This window comes from Chelmon rostratus, chromosome 11, assembly GCF_017976325.1.
Source record: "Chelmon rostratus isolate fCheRos1 chromosome 11, fCheRos1.pri, whole genome shotgun sequence".
In the NCBI taxonomy this organism is placed as follows: Eukaryota; Metazoa; Chordata; class Actinopteri; order Chaetodontiformes; family Chaetodontidae; genus Chelmon; species Chelmon rostratus.
In genome coordinates, this window is record NC_055668.1 from 11,975,908 (window position 1) to 11,989,359 (window position 13,452).

At 43.9% G+C, this 13,452-nt stretch overlaps 1 protein-coding gene across 3 annotated transcripts in view; it reads left to right on the forward strand.

The window, feature by feature from the left end:
- The window catches only part of dst (dystonin), a 103,171-nt gene that overhangs the window by 66,237 nt on the left and 23,482 nt on the right, over positions 1 to 13,452 (forward strand). For all 3 annotated transcript variants that reach the window (XM_041947072.1, XM_041947070.1, XM_041947071.1), the window contains 9 exons: positions 708 to 943; positions 1,107 to 1,236; positions 1,590 to 1,789; positions 1,888 to 2,386; positions 2,718 to 4,186; positions 11,593 to 11,754; positions 11,916 to 12,086; positions 12,391 to 12,557; positions 13,068 to 13,227. In XM_041947072.1, coding sequence (XP_041803006.1) covers positions 708 to 943; positions 1,107 to 1,236; positions 1,590 to 1,789; positions 1,888 to 2,386; positions 2,718 to 4,186; positions 11,593 to 11,754; positions 11,916 to 12,086; positions 12,391 to 12,557; positions 13,068 to 13,227 — 3,194 coding nt within the window. The remainder of the gene's footprint in view (positions 1 to 707; positions 944 to 1,106; positions 1,237 to 1,589; positions 1,790 to 1,887; positions 2,387 to 2,717; positions 4,187 to 11,592; positions 11,755 to 11,915; positions 12,087 to 12,390; positions 12,558 to 13,067; positions 13,228 to 13,452) is intronic.

Here is a 13,452-nt window from a genome sequence, read left to right on the forward strand (position 1 = left end):
TATTGTTGCAGCTGTCGACACTGTCTCAATAAAGTGTGGCATTGTGACAGAAATAAAGAAGGGATTGTTTGACATTTACTTAGAGCTATAAAATATCTTGCTAAGGCAAATTGGCCCATGACTGAAATGGGAGGCGGTCATGGAGGACTTTCTGTTATAGCTGATGTTGAAGTGTTGGCTGCAGTGGAGGATGCTCACCTGGACAGTGACCTGCATGAAGACTCAGAGGCAGCTGTAACAAACAAAAAATTTAAATGGAATCCAAAAAATGGAAAAAGCCAATGTGCAGATAACACTGACACAGTAGGCAAAATTTTTCGTTGACATTTAAACTCCAAATTGATTCAAATTGAGGCAGAACAGCTCTTAAACAACCGTTTTTTTCCCCTGTGGAGAAAGTCATCCCTATGTGCCACAATTCTTTTCATATGAGTGGTTCTTGCATGAGGTCATTGTCTTTATTGTGAAATTCATCATTTCCAGTGATGACTTACTGTAAAGCCTGCAGTCACACTGATCATTTCCACGGTTGCTTGAATTCCTTTTTGATGGAGTTGGTGATACTTTCCTCACTCATATTCTGAACATACTGTGCCACAAGGCTACTATAATAACAGTTGTTAACAGCTGTTATCATAACCTCATAATGACACTTTGACTATGAGTTCCTGGTAAGGAAACTTAATAGAATTATGTTATTTCCTCAGAGCTAATGGTGATTCAGCAGAACATGTCATTCGTCAACGAGGGATACGCGAGCCTCGGGGAAACGCTGAAGAGTCGAGCAGCGGCGCTGAGTAGCTCGGTGCAGGAGGTCAAAGAGGCCCGAAAGGAGACGGACGACATGATGACATGGCTAAAGGACATGAAGAAGACTGCAGCTTCCTGGAACAATGAAGCAACAGAGAAAGACTCAGTGAAAACACAGCTTGAACAGCAGAAGGTACAGAAGTGTTGTCGCTCAACAAATGGACTGTTTTAAATGTAATTAACTGCATGCCGTCCTCACTCATTCTGCTCTGCTGTGAATGAAATAATCATCTGTCCCTCAAGTTGGAAATCACAAGATTCGGTGAATATGATGTAATTTGTTTTTATTCTCTTAGGCATTTGAGGATGACATGAAGCAAAAGCAGGAGCAGCTCCAGAAGCTCAGAGAGAAGCTCCTCAACTTGATTAAGGCTCATCCAAACTCCCCTGAGGCAGCAAAATGGAAGCAGATGCTGGCAGAAATAGGTATGTACAAGGTGTTGACTCCAGATGGTCCTGGGTAATTTATGTCACTGACGAAAAATAAATCTCACTACAGCACTGGCCTTTCAGTTAAAGCTTTTAAAAATGGCATACAGACCAGCTGTAATACTAGTACTCATCTACTCATCCACCCACCACATTCATGTAGTACACGTTAACAGAATGTAAGTCTGTCTCAGTACCTGCTCTCTGCCTCGCCAGTTAAATTAACACATTCGTAGTGCCAAGTCCTGCACAGTAGGAGGTCTGCGAGGAGAACAGCAGGGCAGTGCATGGAAAGGTGCTGTTGTGCTGACTAATGTGGACTGGTGTGATTGTTCTGCCCTCCTGCTCAGATGCTGCTTGGGCTGATATCAGCGGCTCTGTGGAGGAGAGGAAGCAGCACCTGGAACAGTCCAACAAGAATCTGGACATCTTCCAAACAACTGAGCTGCAGCTCGGTCAGTGGCTTTCGGAGAAAGAGCTGATGATGAGTGTCCTTGGACCCCTCTCGATAGACCCCAACATGCTTAAAATGCAGAAGCAACAAGTTCAGGTAAGTATGGTGCATTTTTGGGGGGAATAATGTGAGGCTTGTGCATCTCTTATGGTTGTCTGAAGGTATGTTCATCTTGGCTGATTTTTTCCCCCCAGATCCTCCAGAACGAATTCAAGAGCCGTAAACCTCAATATGAGCAACTCGAGGAAGCTGCCTCTGCCATCCTGAGCTCCTCAGGCAACCAGGACCCTTCAAGTGGGAAGCTAGTGAGGGAGCAGCTCGCTGCCGTCACCCAGAAGTGGCAAGGCCTCACAGGACAGCTGGACCAGCGAGACAGCCTCATCGACACGGCCGTGGTGAAGACGGGGCAGTTTCAGGAGTTACTGAGGAGCCTCAGTCAGAACGCCACTCAGCTGGAGAGTCAGCTCACCAACCATCAGGGCCACAGCACTCAGCCCGATGCTGTGAAGAAGCAGTTGGAGGATGTGCAGAACATCTCAGGTCAGCTGAGAGAGCAGAGGAAGAAGCTGAAGGAGGCCGAGGCCATCAATGCAGAGCTCACAGCGATGGTGACTGAGGACTATCTCAAAGCAGACTTAGCCAGGCAGCTGGAGAGCATCAGCAAGCCTTTCAAACAGCTGGAAGAGAAAGCAGGTTGGCCTTTTAACTCAACCTAATAATGTAATGTTGTAAGCCTTGGAGAGAAGGAACCGTTCTATTTTGTGTTTGCAACTTCCCAGCAGGCTAAATTATAGTAATCATAATCGCTCTTGAGTTTTCAAACTCTGGTCGAGACTCTGTTTTGTTTTGTCAGCTTTTTTACAGCTCCTTTTATATTTGGCCTCTGTAATACTTAGCTGAGGCTGCCCACTAAATTATTTCAGAATGTAGAATGAAAAGTTATCTGCAGCACTATTCCAAGCAACCTTTTGCTTCTGCTTTTTGCATTATTTAACTCACTAACTGCTACATTTATCTGTTGTAGCAAAACGGATCGAGCAGCTCAACTCAACCTTTGCCAGCTCTCAGCAGTTCCATCAGACCTCCAAAGACTTCCAGTCATGGCTGGGTGAGAAGCTCCAAGACCAGTCTAAGCCCCAGCCCATCTCCGCCAAGGTGGACACCCTGCAGCAAACGCTGGAGGAGCACAGTAAACTCCAGAAGGCCCTCAGTGAACATGAGGGAACTTACAACACCATCGTTGGGGAAGGGGAGATGCTTCTGCAGAACACTGACGGTGCAGAAAAGCTGGCACTCCAAGGGCAGCTTACTACACTGTCTTCCAACTGGGAGGAGGTGAAGAAGAGCTCTGTGGATCAGGCTGACAAACTCCAGACCGCTCTGCAGAGATCTCTGAAGTATCAGGAGAATGCAGAGAAGCTCAGCTCTTGGATTCAGGAATGTGAAGCTAGTGAGGGCCGAGTCAAACTCACGGTGGATCCGGTTGCTGTGGAGAGCTCCATTTCTCAGGTGAAAGCTCTCCAGAAGGATGTCGACAAGCACAGAGGGATGGTGGAGCAGCTAAACACAGCTGCAGATAGTCTTCTTGAGGTAGCCAACACAGACACTGACGCTGTCAAAGAGGAGAAGGCTAGCATTGGCAAAAGAGTGGACAATGTAGTGGAAGGTCTGCAGAGCAAAAGGGAGTCCCTGGAGAAGATCTCGCACACAATTAAAGAATTCAGTGATGCCTACAAAGAGGCTAAGGGTCAGCTTGAGGGGGCCAAGAAGCAGGTTGATGCCTATGAATCACAGGGAGTGCAGGCGCACAGCAACAAGAACCTGACCAACATGAAAGCTCAACATAAGAGTTTAGAGGGAGTGCAGAACCAAGTGGAGCACCTGAAGAGCTTGGCCAAGGACCTTGTGCTTGATGTACCAGACGCTGATGGAGTGACAGACCTCTTACTGCAGGCTGACAGCATAGAAAAAGACTACAGCAGCCTTAACAAGAAACTAGAAGAGACGTGCCAAGTCTTGGAGGGTAAACTGCAGGGTATTGGCCAGTTCCAAAACAGCATCCGTGAGATGTTCACCCGTTTCACAGACCTGGATGATGAACTGGATAGCATGGCTCCTGTGGATCTTGACTTGGCCACTCTTAAAGAACAGCAGGACAGCATTCAGAGCTTCGTGGCTAAGCTGCAAGAGCTGATGGCCAACACGGCCAACGCCGGAGACAGCTGTAAGAAGATGCTAGAGACGGAAACCTCTCCTGACCTGCTGGGCCTGAAGAGAGATCTGGATGCTCTGAGTAAGCAGTGCGGTAAACTGTTGGACAGGGCTAAAGGCAGAGAGACGCAGGTGCAGAGCACTCTCAGCAAACTAGAGGAGCTGTACAGTAAACTCCACCAAGCGGATGATAAACTTTGCAGAACTGTGGCCAAGGAGGCGTCCCAGGAGGCGGTCGGCATGGAGACAGACGTCATCAACCAACAGCTGGAGGCCTTTAAGGTATGGCATCCCTAATTTCACATTAACTAACATTTGTTGTTTAGGCTTAAAAAGTGTTCATTGGATTTAGTTGGTTAGATAATAAGTGATGAGTTGGATGATGGAATGTATGTGAAATCACAGCAGCAGTTACTCTTGTTTCGTGCTGATAGCTTGCTCCTTGTTGCACTTACACCTTGTTTGTTTTATGCTCTCAGGGGATTAGTTTGAGTTGCTACAGTAGTAAACACACTGAGTCTTGTTTAGTTTGCCTGGTGGAGTAATGAGCAACACACGGCACAAGTCCTGCCTGGCATTCATTTCTTACCATTTGTGTGTGTGTGTTGTAATAATTATCAATGCCCAGACATATTCAGATTCAAATGATAAAAGCTTTCGCATGCATCCAATGTGTAATTTTAGAAATAAGATGGATATTTAATGTTTGTCATTTGTTCAAATATAGTCAACAGACTATGGACATTTCAGTTTTTTTTATTATTTAATTTTCCGAATAGATTTATCGACTGATTTTTTTATAATGCGAATATTCGACTTATCAATTGGCCTAGATAACATCAGAAAACAGGTGATGTATCAAATCCCTTGTTTAATCTGACCAAACCTGTCCAAAACCCCCAAATATTCTATTTATTCTAACATTAAGACAAGGAAAAACAACAAACATTTCAGAAGCTTAAACAGGAGAATATTTACATTTTTAAGTCTCATCTTATTAATAAATTAATTATTATAATATTCTAATATTAATTAATAATTTCAGCTGAAATGTACTGTGTACAAAATTAATTATATGACATTCATTAAGAGAGAGATTTAAAATAGTTTGCAGACCTTTGGGGTTTGTAAGGATAATAGTAGGATGCATTTACAGATGAAAATGCATTTTCATTGTAATGTCTAATTAAGCAGAACATAATGTAAATAATTATTATTAATGCCTATGCTCTTACAGTTTGTTCACGCAAACAAATTTTAACTAATTTGAGCAAAACCTTTCTTGTGAAATTAGGTAGCAAAAAGTGGAACATGCATATATTCGTTTTCTCTCGCTGAAATTCAAAGTCTTAGAACATAACGGTCTTATCATCTCCTTTTTAATCCAAAGTTTGTCAACAGTTTGACTCAATTTGGTATTCAAACTTACAGCTACTGCAACAAATGCTATTTGTGTTGTTAGTATGAATTAATCTAGTCTAAAGCTGTATGATAAAAGCTATATTCCCCCCGTGTTTCATATATATTTCAAAATGTTAACATTACTCTCATTACATAAACTTACAGTGAGTGTTTTACATGCAGTCTATCCAGAAAACCTTGCACTTGGGCAGATTACCAGCAGGCTCTTCACTTCACTTGCTACATTCATGGAATCCTCTGGGGACTGCTGGTTCATTAAGGGCATCTGGTGTTAACAAAAGAGCTGCGGCCCATATGCAGTGATGGTGCAGGAGGGATGGACCGTCACAGCCAGGTGGTCGCCAGCAGGGCGTCACTTGATTCAATGGTCCCGATAATGAAGCTGGGCCTGCATCCCGATCTCTTAACATTGATACTGTTGTTCTTTTATGTCTGAACCTTCACAGGCTGAGGCTCTAAACTTAGAGTGTTAATTTGCCCATTCTGACACAGGCACCAGCTACTGAAGTGATGGTTAGCGATCATTAAAAGGAAATCTTATAGTATTTAGCGCTGGGCTGAGCGTCCATTAAGTCTTGCCTACCAGTTAATTCAGTCAGTGTGATTACATATCATTCAAAAAGCAAAATGCAGCCTGTTAATTTAGATAAACTAGCTGTTGTGTAATTCTGCTTTTTATGGTTTTCTCTGCATGTGCATCTATCTGCACTTTTGAAAATGCTGACTAAAGGATGTTAACAATGAAGACTCATCAGTGCGCTCTAGTCATAGATTGCATTGCTGGTGCAAAGAAGCTCAAATGCACAGCTTCCTAATTGTCCTAATGGTCTGTTTTCAATTGCTCTGACTCTCCATATTGTCTGTAAAATCGTGGAGGCCTTTGTTGGTACCAGTGAGGGATTAAACAAGGGGTAGCCATTAGCAAGATTTACGGACAGATGCAAAATATTTTAAAAGCCTGTAAATTCCTGTGGAGTTTTCAAAAAGAGGATTAGCCCATATTTAGGTGAAATTATGAAACGTTTCTTCATGTATAGTATTAGATAGCATTACAATAAAACAATGTAAACAGCCGAGTATAGGCAGCTGACACAGATCTGTCCTAAAATGTGGGTCAAGGGATTTTTTTTTTTTTCAATTAAGGGGGTGCTGTGCTCATGTAGGAGGACTACATCCAAACCTCTAGTTGAGGTACATGGATTAAAATATCAGTGGGGTAGCAGGAGTGGGGGTTTGGTTTAAATGCCTCGCAGGGTAACTATTAAAGAACTGATTGATTCAAATTGTTGCTGAGCAGCGTTGTCATGGTGCATGTTTTCACCCCCTCTTTGTCTTGTCACCAGTCTGGGTTGAGAGGGCATGTATACGGCCTCAGCTGCCGCTGGAAAATCCCCTTTGTGCTCATTCGTACCAAGACTGCAGCGAAGCAGTGCTGGAACTTGATATGTTTCTTTATTTAATTGCAGCATGAAAACATTAGGTGATTGTGTCATATTCTGTTTTATATTCAGTGGATCAGGCTCTTGTTGCTGTAGGTAAGTGGGCTTTATTGGCAGCTGGTGAGAAAGAAATAAACAGACGAAGACAGCGCTTGGATTCGTCTCTTTCATGTGCTGTTACCATTTTAGGTCAAGTTTTGAAAGAGACACGCCTGACTTCGTGTGTTTACTCTTGTTTTTCCCATGAGATCTGTAGGAGCTGGACTGAAGGAGCCCTGGTGTATGTATATCTTCACGTGTACCTTACAGTGACTCAACACCACTGGGGGTTGGCGTGGGTGTCTTTTCTCGCTTGTTCAGACATTACATCACCTCACAATTCATAAAGGAATTTCTACCAACTGAATCACTCTGTAGCCAACCCGGCTCATTGAAGTCGATGAGGGCAAAAAGTGTCATCGTGTTGCTTACTCACTGCCACATAGTGATGATCCACTGCTCTTAAAGCGAAACATGAAACTTCTGCACTCTGCTTGCTAAACCAGGAGGGTACACATTGTTTTGCTGTAAGGCGATTATGTTGAGTTCTATTCATCAAAGGTTTCTAGTCTTTGTTTCCCATGCAGACCTGCCTACAGTACATCTGCAGAGTCCTCGGCTGAACCTGAACAGAACTCTGCACGCTCCCACAACTCATTTGTGATAATGGCATGAAAATCCATTAACTAGCAGTTGAATGTTGTTTCAGCTGACTTTACCTCTGTGATAGTAAATAAAGTAGTGCAAGCCTGCTTGGTTTGCTAGATAACAACTGAATCCATGTTGTCTAGTGGATTGGCAGAAAATTAATCAAAGGCCAAGGTTCAGCTTTCAGGTTACTTTATTTGTACACGAGGTAGATCCTGTTTGCAGGAGATGAGGCATCCATCTTGACACACATTTACCTAACAACACTGACAATAGAAAACTTTTTTTTTTTTTTTAGCTCAAATAACTTATCAAATAATAAAGAAAATAATCAGCATGTTTAATCAATAATAAAAACTGTTGTATTGAAGCATTAATACAGACAAGTCCAGGAAGCTCTCCTCCAAGTTTTACTTAATTTTATTTTTTATTAAAGATAATTTTATTTCTCACTGGTGACATTTAATCATGTTCAGGTATCACAAATAAAGCACACGTTTCTGCCCCTGTCAGTTGTCTCTTACTTAGAGCTGCGCTGTCATAGAAACTCCTCTGTGCAATTACAAAAGCACTTTTCAGTTGTTTGACCTCAGAATGTGTCCTATTTGAAGCCTTCAGCTTTCCGTCTGTCCTTAAATGAAGCACAGCGATTACAATTCATGTTAAGTTCACTAAGTATCAAAGTTAGATGGGACAGTGAGGACAAAGGGACCTGCAGCAGCTAGAAATGATGAGAGGAATAAATTATATTTGTACAATCAAGAGCGTGAATATTTGAAAAGTGTCCGTGTTTCAGTGGCTGAACATCCTTTTTAAGATCCCACTAGATCTTAACAGCTTATTCATCTCTGCCAGTGTCCTCTTTCTGTCTCCTCTCATGCGTGCAGGGGTGGACAAAGAAGTTGGGGTTGTTCAGCTCCTCGCCGAGCTACTGTGGCAGAGACAATCCAGGAAACCAAAATAAATTCCTTTCATTATCTCCTCTATCCGTCTGTCTTCTTCTACCTCGGTCACCGGACATAAAAAGGGCCTCCGTGCACTTGGCAGAGCCGTCGGTGTTAAATTACCTGGGACCTGTGCCTCCCTCAGCATTCCACAGTAATTAAGAATATCTGCAGGGTCCACAGCAACAGTCCACGGGAAGAAAAAAGAGGGCAAAGAGAGAAAAAAGGAAAAACTTGTATCTATTTCAGCATTGTGTGATGTCATCATAGTGAGAGCTGCTGCTGGTCTAGGTTTTTTTTTAAAAAAGCTGGTGTGTATCGTCTCCCCTCCCCATTCCCTCAGTCACTAGAAGAAGAAAAAAAGACGAAAAGTGAGTGATTGTGTCAGGATGCAGAGGATGGCTTAGAAGTGAAGTCATATGGGCCGTGCTGACATAAGGGGGAATTAGAAAGGGAAAAAAAGGGTCATGTGTCCACCAATCAACATGTGCCGGAGCGGCTCTGAGCACAAATGGAGTTGTGGCAGATGTTGTCTGAATAATGAGCGGGGGCGGGGCATGAAGCCCTCTGCCAGGAGGGTGTCTGTCATTGCAAGGGAGCGATGAGAGAGAGAGGGCAGGCTTTTTTGTTTATCCAGGAGTACCAGCTCTCCTCAGAACTGCCCGTGGTTTTTGGTAGAGCCTGCTGGATTTGTCTGTGGATACTTTCACTTTGCACTGAAGATTTTCCTTTAGCTCGCGAGGATGCTGCGAGGATTTTTAGGGGAAAAGAAGCACTTTGGACGGGAGGAACAGTGATTAAGTTTTGGCAACGCACGCAGAAGAGCCTAGAGGAATATTTTTGGGATAGATGACTGTATTGAAAGAGTGGATTTTCATTCCTAATACAGAGTATGAAGCTGCTATACAGTCCTAGCATTTGTCTGGCATTTTTTATATTGTTTGACATGTTTTTATTTCTAAAGCCTTTATTTTTTAAATCCAGATCAACTTAATTGTGTCCGTAATTGTAGATTTTGTTTTTAAAAAAGATCAGAAATCAGAAATGTGTAGTATTTATTTGCTAACTAAGGACAAAATGGATTGTTTTGCACACAGTTGCTTCTCACTTTGTGCTCCTCTTTAAACTACTCAGTGTGCACTAAAGCAACCGATACCTCAAAGGATTTCACTACATCCTTAATCGTTTCTTTGTTGTGAGTAGTGACAATTGTTTTAGCATGGGCAAACCGCTGAGCAGACCAGATTGCCTCAGACAAAACCCTTCCTGTGTGGGGAAGGGGGAGGAGGAGGACCTGAACATTGATGACTGCTACGTGCCCCAGAGATCCATTTATGACACCGTCCGGCTCAATGAGCAGATAGACTCGGGCTCCAAAGGCAGCCTTTCTTCCCGACACTTCACAGGCACCCTGCCGTACACTCACCGCACGTTAGACCTCAGCAGCCTGTGTGGAAACGGAGCTCTCTCTGCTTCCAGCTCATTTGAGCTCCGGACCCGCAAACCTGCCATGCTGGACGAGCGCGTGGTCTTTGATGGACTTAAACTCAATGGGCACATAGTCAGGGCGACTGACACGGTCCTGCCCAAGTCACGTCTCCAAGCAGGAGAGAAGAAGGATCACCCGCATCATCGACGGTCGTGGAGGACTTTTGCACCCACTAATTTGGGAGAGTATGCGAGCCGCAGTGGAACCTTGTGCTCCGGGAGTGTGGACAGGCCGGGTTTGATCAACGGCAGGAAAGGGCAGAGTATGACCAGCTCGCTCACGTCCGAAGAGGACTCAGGTCTGTACAGCCCAACAGTGGAGAGGGAGCGACATGCTTATAGATCCCACAAAAGAACCGGCCCCGGTACAAGGAGCCTCTCGTCTTCAGAGGCGATGCATATGTCCGGGGACCTGAGAACTGGACGATCGCTCAGCTCGGGCCAGGAGGAGTTCCCTTTCTCACCTGTGAGGGACAACCGGTCTCTTTACCACAGCAGCAGCTTGGTCCAGGAGCCGCGACAAACAGAATCCGGTGTGGTGGATCTAAATGAAAAGGATCTCCTCAGCAATGGAGAACACAAATACTCCACAGGGAGGTTATCCTCAGGGTCAGCCTCCAGGACTCAAAACGAAAGCTCTGGTTGGCGTTCCAGGACTTTAACAGACTACGACGAGCTCTCCACTGCTGAGCTGTTAGAGGACGTGTCATCTCAGGACGACTGTGAGTTGGTCAGTGTGGTGGTGACACAGCCTGAGACATACGGAAACTCTGTAACTTTACCCATCGAGAGCCGCCAGCCAACAAAACCATGTCCTGTGCAACAAGGAGCATCCACATACAACATGGAGGAGCTGGAGGAGTTTCTGCAATCAGTGGAGGCCTGTCTGCCCAAGAGTTTACAGACATTCCAGCACGCAGGAGAGCACGAGATAGAGGCCTTACTGAATGCCATCGCAGCATGTCCTGAAATGGCCCCGATGGGTTATCTCTCCCCACAGGTGCCCAAAAATATCCTCTTCCTTCACTTCCGAGTTTTGCTCATAACCCGGTCCTGCACGTGTTTCATTAGATGATTCGCCTCTTTAGATGAGTTTCTCCTGGCTGCTGAATTGGCGTTTTTCTTGCATTTCCTGTTTCATGATGAATGAATGGGTTTTGCTCACTAGTTCAGCCTGGAAGTCTGTCTGGCTGTGTGATTGTGCACAACTGTGCTGTAGCTGTTTGCTGCTGACTGGTTAGAGAGTTATTCATGTGAGCTGGATTTTAAACACTAAACCCGAGGCAATGTCGTGGCAATAATGTCTCTGGATCTGGAATGACGTCCTGACATCATTTTGGACTTTTTCTATAAAATCTACATCTAACATCCAATTTTATTCATTTGTATTGTTGCCTTTCTCATATGTTTCAGAGAACAGCTTAGTGTGAAACTCAGTAACAGAAAGTGATTTTCAGAAGACAGAGTCTTGACAGGGAGCAATAATGTATTTAAACTCTCTGTCAAAGGGCAGTTGTTCAGAATTAATCGAATACTTAATTTGGACTTTTTCCACAAAAAATATCAAAACAACTATATCATTGCAATCTCTGGTCTTTACATGTGGAACAGTAATCCAGTAAGTTCAATGAGGTTCAAATAAGACTGATGACATTGTAATTTGAGCACTTAAACAATATTTACTCTGATTGGTCCCATTTGTCTTTAGGCCTTCCAGAAAGAGGACATTGATCCATTGCAGACGCAACTTCAAGACATCAACTCCCTCGGCCAGGGCCTGATCCAAACCGCTGCTAAAGGCACCAGCACCAAGAAGCTTGAGGATGACCTGGAGGAAGTCAACACAAAGTGGAATACCCTCAATAAAAAGGTAATTTGTTTCACGCTGCTGATTTTGCTGATTGATCGCTGCTTTTGAGTAGTGGTCATTAGGGAAGAGATATTAGCAGTGTAATCCTTTGATGATTTACTGGGTGCAGTTTGAGTCGGCCTTAAACCAGGTGACATATATATTTGCCATGTGTTCTGCAGATTGCTGAGCGTTCAGCCCAGCTGCACGAAGCCCTGTTGCATTGTGGGAGGTTCCAGGATGCTCTGGAGTCACTGCTCAGCTGGTTGACTGACACAGAGGAGCTCGTGGCCAATCAGAAGCCTCCATCTGCAGAGTTCAAAGTGGTCAAGGCACAGATACAAGAGCAGAAAGTAAGCCGGTGTCACATGGTACAAACACATGAATACATACTGTAAAAACACACTGTAAAACACGCCAGCAGTTCTTTTTTAATCTTTCCACTTCAGCACCAGAAAATCCACATTATGACTTCGCCATTCATCTTATTTAATTGACACCCATTGTTAAACGTGAGTGCGGTGCACAAAGCCTTCAGTTTAATGGACACTTAATTTGTGCCTGTTAGATTTACTGTTTTTCACCACCAAGCAATGCTCGCGGTTATAGCATGTTAAAGGGGCTCAATAACTCTCCTCCTTTGTTTGCCTTTGACAGCTCTTACAGAGACTGCTGGATGACCGAAAGCCAACAGTGGAGCTGATAAAAAAGGAAGGAGGGAAGGTTGCAGAACTGGCAGAGTCTGTGGACAAGGAGAAGGTTGCAAAAGAGATCGAATGCCTGGGGCAGAGGTGGGACGCTCTGCTCAAGAAGGCTGAAAACAGGTCCGTATACACACCTGTAATGTTAAACGGCCCTCTGAATGCCGCACTTAGTGTGCTTCTGACTTAAATCTTGCTAATGGAAAGTTTTCCAAAGATTTAAAGTGGGATTTTTTCCCCCCAGTCTGCTCAACTAATGCTCAGCAAAGAAGTGAATTACTTAATAACTTTTCCTTTTCCTAAATGCTGCTAATGAAAAGGTTGCCAGATGTGTTAAGTGCTGGGATTTTTGTATTTATTTTATTTTTACCTAATTTGGTGTTTTGTCTGCGTTTGGATCCTGTTTCAAACTTAAGGAATGTCAAACTCCCAAATTCACTTCTTCTTGCCTCCAACTGACGATTAATCCTCTCAGCTCCAAACAAGGCTGTAAAACATTATTTATGTGTCGCTGATATTTCCCAATCCCACGTATTTTTGATAGGTCTGGTTGAAATAAGCTGCCTGTCAGTGTGTCCATTACTCTTCTTTGCTCCTAATCCACTGCTGTTATTATTTGCATAAATGTGTCAGGCACAAGCAACTAGAGAGCATCTTAGTGGTCACTCAGCAGTTCCATGAAACCCTAGAGCCTCTGAGCGAGTGGCTCGGAGCCACAGAGAAACACCTAATCAACTCCGAACCCATCGGCACCGAGACGTCCAAGCTGGAAGATCAGATCTCTCAGCATAAGGTAATATCATCGCCTTACATCATCGCCATGTGTTTTTATGACACAATCACTTCTGTTCAGTTGAATTCAGCTTCAGTCGCTTGTTACTTTAATTTTGTGTTCTTCATTATTTCCCATTCCGTTTCTCATTAAATTTCTGCTTCATATTTTTGTTTTATGTCTGTGTGTGTGTGTGTGTGTGTGTTTGGTTTGTGTCACATCTCCTTGGTTTGCTTCCCACCCCCT